General features: G+C 27.3%; 1 protein-coding gene across 1 annotated transcript; it reads right to left on the bottom strand.

Annotated features, from left to right (window-relative positions):
• Nucleotides 1–442: 442 nt before the first annotated feature.
• Nucleotides 443–1,638, bottom strand: PmUG01_14073300 (mitochondrial ribosomal protein L23 precursor, putative; the record flags this gene model as incomplete). The annotated part of the gene is made up of 2 exons (XM_029008325.1): nt 443–616; nt 1,000–1,638. The coding sequence occupies 2 exons, from the start codon at nt 1,636–1,638 to the stop codon at nt 443–445; spliced, it is 813 nt and encodes a 270-aa protein (XP_028864626.1).
• Nucleotides 1,639–2,250: the final 612 nt, after the last annotated feature.

Raw genomic sequence — 2,250 nt, 5'->3', positions numbered from 1 at the left:
TACACATGTTACATATTCAATATTCAAACTATTTATGTTTCAGAGATATAGTAAAAAATACATTTTAAAAAAGATTGTATATTATGTATATATATATATATATATAATGCATATGCACAAGGATATCTTATATTTTAAATATTTTTCATTAAAAAAAATTAAAATACACAAAGTTTAAAAATTATAAAAAATTAAAAAGGTTCTAAATTTATAAAATTACAAAAAATTTAATACCCCAAAATAAACATCCAAATTGTTCATTCAAAAGATAAAAAAGCTACGGAAAAATAGCAATATACGAGGAGGGTAAGATATAACAGGAAACTATTAAACAGAATAACAATGTAAAGAAAAAAAAAAAGGTGAAAAAACATAAAAAATAGAGTAAGTTCTGTGTTTTGTATGAACAAAGCAATATAATGTTAAATCAATTTTTTTTCTTCTATGAAGGAGGTTTCCATTGACTACTTCTTGGTGATCTTTTAGCACCTTTATTTGCATTGCCACTTTCAACCATTTGATGTCTTTTTGAATCACGAGGAAAAGATTCAGGTGGCGCTAAAGTGCCTGAGTCGTAAATTTTTTTTACTTGTCTTCTCCAAGGTGTTAAATCAATCTATGTATAAATTATAAACCAAATATAGTAAAATAAAATAAATAAATATGTATGTATGTACACATATACGTATATATATAATGTTATTTGGGTGAAAGTTATTATGCTCTTCGTATGAGGGCACATGCACATACGTGTGTATGCACTGCTTTATGTGCTTTGTTTTTCGAATTCAAGCACCCATCGCATCCACGAAACCCTTGTACAAAATACGAATATATATATGTGCTGTTGAAAAATCTCTTTTCTTTCCCTCCACTTTTAACATAAAAATTATAAATATGATATTCATCGTTTTACAAATGATATTACGATATGTATAACATAGTACATCGTTTATCGAACATGAATTCTCTATAAATAATAAGTATGAAAGATATTACGTGCGGAAAGGTTTGCTTAGGTACATTATTTGGTTTAAATGTTTCTGATGAAATACCGGAATGCATAAAAGGTTTCGTAACATCTGGTGCGAGCTGAACTAAATTTTCGTCAATTCTCAAGTCAGGATTTAAATTCATCTTATAATCCGCAAGCAAATTTGTTAAAGGTAATCTCCATGAGTATCTACATTCCCCCATATGCCACAGCTGAGATCTTGTAGGAGTAATTTTGACATCACTTCTAACGCCATAAATAACATTTTTTTTAGTAATGTATGGATTTCTACCTATATTTTTACATGATTGAATCATCTTAACACTGTCAGGTACCTCATGTTCTAAGGTTATGATTGCTTTTTTATATCTTGGTCCATTTCTATAATAATTAAAACGATAGTCACTTAAATTCCTTCTTCTCTCTGGCACTTTAATTAATGTATTAACTTTGATAACCTTTGCATTATATATTTTTCTTAAATATTCTCGAATTTCAAATTTAGTTAAATTGATAGGCACTCTTAAAGCTAACCTATTTTTTTCTAAAAAAGTTCCTGACTTGTGCACGCTAAAAGTTTGCCATGGAAAAAAAACATTTCTTGGTGTTTTGGGAGGTGTCAAACGAATAAAGCTAAGAAACATAATCAAAAAAATGGGGTATTTAAGCATACATATGGATTGGAGCACACATGTATGTGTTATATCTTATACATGGTGTAAGGATACCTGCGTAATTTGCTATTCTTGCACGTGATTTAAGAAAAAAATATTTCTTCTTTTGTTAGTAATATGTTATAAGGGTATAACATACGGACATATACACCCATACATATGTATTAATATTTAGTATTATTATTACTTTTTTTAAATAATGCTTTGCTTATTCTTTTTCTCTTTTTTTTATTACTTTTGATGTTTTTGAATTATTCTCGAGAATTATTTTATACTGGAGTAATGATCTTACATATGTGTATGCAATTTATTTACAATTCGGCACAATTAAAGTGCAACATTATTTCTTTTAAAATTACGCAAATACGCTTTTATATTATGTGCCAGTGACTTATGTCATATATTATTTTTGTTTTTTAATCGTGTTAAAATAATACTATTCAGGAAATATTGCTAACGTAAGATGATAGAACTAAATTTGAGGGAAAAAATTACTTCTCCTGTGCACTAATAATGGCATAAGAAATGATTATTAAGTATTCGTTGTTACATAGTTAACACGAAAAAAAGAAAAGAATAAAA

The sequence above is a fragment of the Plasmodium malariae genome, assembly GCF_900090045.1.
Source record: "Plasmodium malariae genome assembly, chromosome: 14".
Classification (NCBI taxonomy): domain Eukaryota; phylum Apicomplexa; class Aconoidasida; order Haemosporida; family Plasmodiidae; genus Plasmodium; species Plasmodium malariae.
This window is presented reverse-complemented; position numbering and strand designations above follow the sequence as displayed.